Source organism: Priapulus caudatus, unplaced genomic scaffold (genome assembly GCF_000485595.1).
Source record: "Priapulus caudatus unplaced genomic scaffold, Priapulus_caudatus-5.0.1 Scaffold337, whole genome shotgun sequence".
Lineage (NCBI taxonomy): Eukaryota > Metazoa > Priapulida > Priapulimorpha > Priapulimorphida > Priapulidae > Priapulus > Priapulus caudatus.
Window position 1 is genome coordinate 203,156 of NW_014577398.1, and position 2,669 is coordinate 205,824.

Below are 2,669 nucleotides of genomic sequence, written 5' to 3' on the forward strand. Positions count from 1 at the left end.
CCCCGCTTATTTCACGACTACATTAATTCTAGCTTTGCCTGCGAGTCTAGAATAATTTGATGCTTTTGCTCAGATAAAAAATAATACTATAACTGGGTCAGATCCTCTTTCTGTTCACATCGCTGATATCTTACTCGAACCTAGCTGCACGTTTTTGACACACTGCTTTGGAAAAGTTAAATTTTATGGGTAATATAGTACAAGTATTCAAGAAAATAATTGTTTTGGAAAAGTTATCTTGATGCTTTTGATTGGATCAAAAATTGCTATTACCTGGTCAGATCCTCTTTCTGTTCACATCGCTGTATTTTAATCAAAACCTAACTGTATTTTAATCGAAACTTGGCTAGTATTTTAATTAACCTAGTGCATTTTAATCACTTTGGCTGTATGTTAATCTAACCTAGCTGTATTTTAATCGAACCTAGCTGTATTTTAATCAAACTTGGCTGTATGTTATCGAACCTAGCTGTATTTTAATCGAACCTAGCTGTATTTTAATCAAACTTGGCTGTATGTTAATCGAACCTAGCTGTATTTTAATCGAATCTAGCTGTATCTTAATCGAACCTAGCTGCACTTTTCCGACACACTGTTTGTATCGCGTTACTTGCAGCACTGCCGATCGAAGATGCTGAGCAGTCGGAATACATGATGCTCGCTATCACCTCGCACGGAGGTCACCTGGTTTCCTCGAGGGCTGTGCCTCGGGGTTCCGGTACTCCGATCGCGTGTTCGAGCAGTACGCGACGGCGCTGTTCAAGTACCATGAGATTAACGGCGGCAAGAGTGCGGAGAAGGAGCCGGTGTCCTTCATGTTGTAGTTACGGCTGATGTAGTCTGCTGCGAACTGGGTGCGACCGTTGACCGTTGATGTATTGCAGGTTCAGAGTTGCTTGTTGCAGATGTTGGCTGCGATTAAAATACAGCTAGGTTCGATTAACATACAGCCAAGTTTGATTAAAATACAGCTAGATTCGATTAAAATACAGCTAGGTTCGATTAACATACAGCCAAGTTTGATTAAAATACAGCTAGGTTCGATTAAAATACAGCTAGGTTCGATTAACATACAGCCAAGTTTGATTAAAATACAGCTAGATTCGATTAAAATACAGCTAGGTTCGATTAACATACAGCCAAGTTTGATTAAAATACAGCTAGGTTCGATTAAAATACAGCTAGGTTCGATTAACATACAGCCAAGTTTGATTAAAATACAGCTAGATTCGATTAAAATACAGCTAGGTTCGATTAACATACAGCCAAGTTTGATTAAAATACAGCTAGGTTCGATTAAAATACAGCTAGGTTCGATTAACATACAGCCAAGTTTGATTAAAATACAGCTAGGTTCGATTAAAATACAGCTAGGTTAGATTAAAATACAGCCAAGTTCGATTAAAATACAGTTAGGTTTGATTAAAATACAGCGATGTGAACAGAAAGAGGATCTGACCAGGTAATAGCAATTTTTGATCCAATCAAAAGCACCAAGATAACTTTTCCAAAACAATTATTTTCTTGAATACTGTACTATATTACACCATAAAAATTTAACTTTTCCAAAGCAGTGTGTCAGAAACGTGCAGCTAGGTTCGAGTAAGATACAGCGATGTGAACAGAAATAGGATCTGCCCCCGTTATAGTATTATTTTTCATCTGAGCAAAAGCATCAAGAGAACTTTTCCAAAGCAATAATTTGCCTAAATACTGCACTATATAATTCCATAAAAATTCATTGGGATTTCACATTGAAGACACTTCTATGAGAACAGAACACCTACCGTTAATTTATACTCAGAGAGGAAATTACATGAAACCATTCAGCACAAATTTTTCCAAAAAAACCTAATGAATTCTGCAAGTACTAAATCACTACCATAAATTATATACATTATAAATGATATATTTAATGTGTTTGTAGTAGATCAGAATGATATAGTGGGTTGCATCAGACCACGAAATGCTCCACGCAGGTACATAACACTGTAAATGTTATATTTTATGTGTTTGTAGTAGATCGATATGATATAGTAGGTTGCAGGGTATTAGCCAGGAATGAGTATTGTGGAGTGCAGAAAAAATATTTGGGAGTGCAATTTTTGTGTGTGTCTCAGCCAAGACAGCCTCAGACAGTCTTCACAGAGGGGAGAGTATGAGAAGGGGGTCCATTTTTAAAATTAAAATTATTTCAAAACTGACCGTGCAAATCACGGCTGCACGGCTCGCTGGCTAATACGTTGGTGGGTTGCCTCAGATCATGAAATGCTACACGCAGGTACATACCGTCGTAGGGTGAGAAGCAGTCGTCCCCTGCCGTCAGACAAAGCAACGGCACCTTTATGGAATCGATTTTGTCATGCAAGCAGGCATCCTTGTAGTAGTCATCATTCGTAGCATAGCCAAACACTTTGGATGTAAACCTTTCGTCAAACTCTCTTACCGTCTTTGCCTAGCACAATGTAATCGAGTAATAAGAGAGAGAGATCTGATTGAGAGAGGGAGATAGAGTGAGAGAGAGAAAAAAAAAAGAGAGAGAGAGAGACAGAGAGAGAGAGAGAGAATGACAGAGAGAGAAAGAGACAGAGACAGAGAGAGAAAGAGAGAGCCAGAGACAGAGACAGAGACAGAGACAGAGACAGAGACAGAGACAGAGACAGAGACAG

At 38.6% G+C, this 2,669-nt stretch overlaps 1 protein-coding gene across 1 annotated transcript in view; it reads right to left on the bottom strand.

Annotated features, from left to right (window-relative positions):
* Positions 1-2,289: 2,289 nt before the first annotated feature.
* LOC106809210 (phospholipase ABHD3-like) overlaps positions 2,290-2,669 on the bottom strand; it is a gene marked incomplete at its 3' end in the record, with an annotated part of 12,337 nt that continues 11,957 nt past the window's right edge. The window contains 1 exon segment of the mRNA XM_014812207.1: positions 2,290-2,455. Coding sequence (XP_014667693.1) covers positions 2,290-2,455 — 166 coding nt within the window.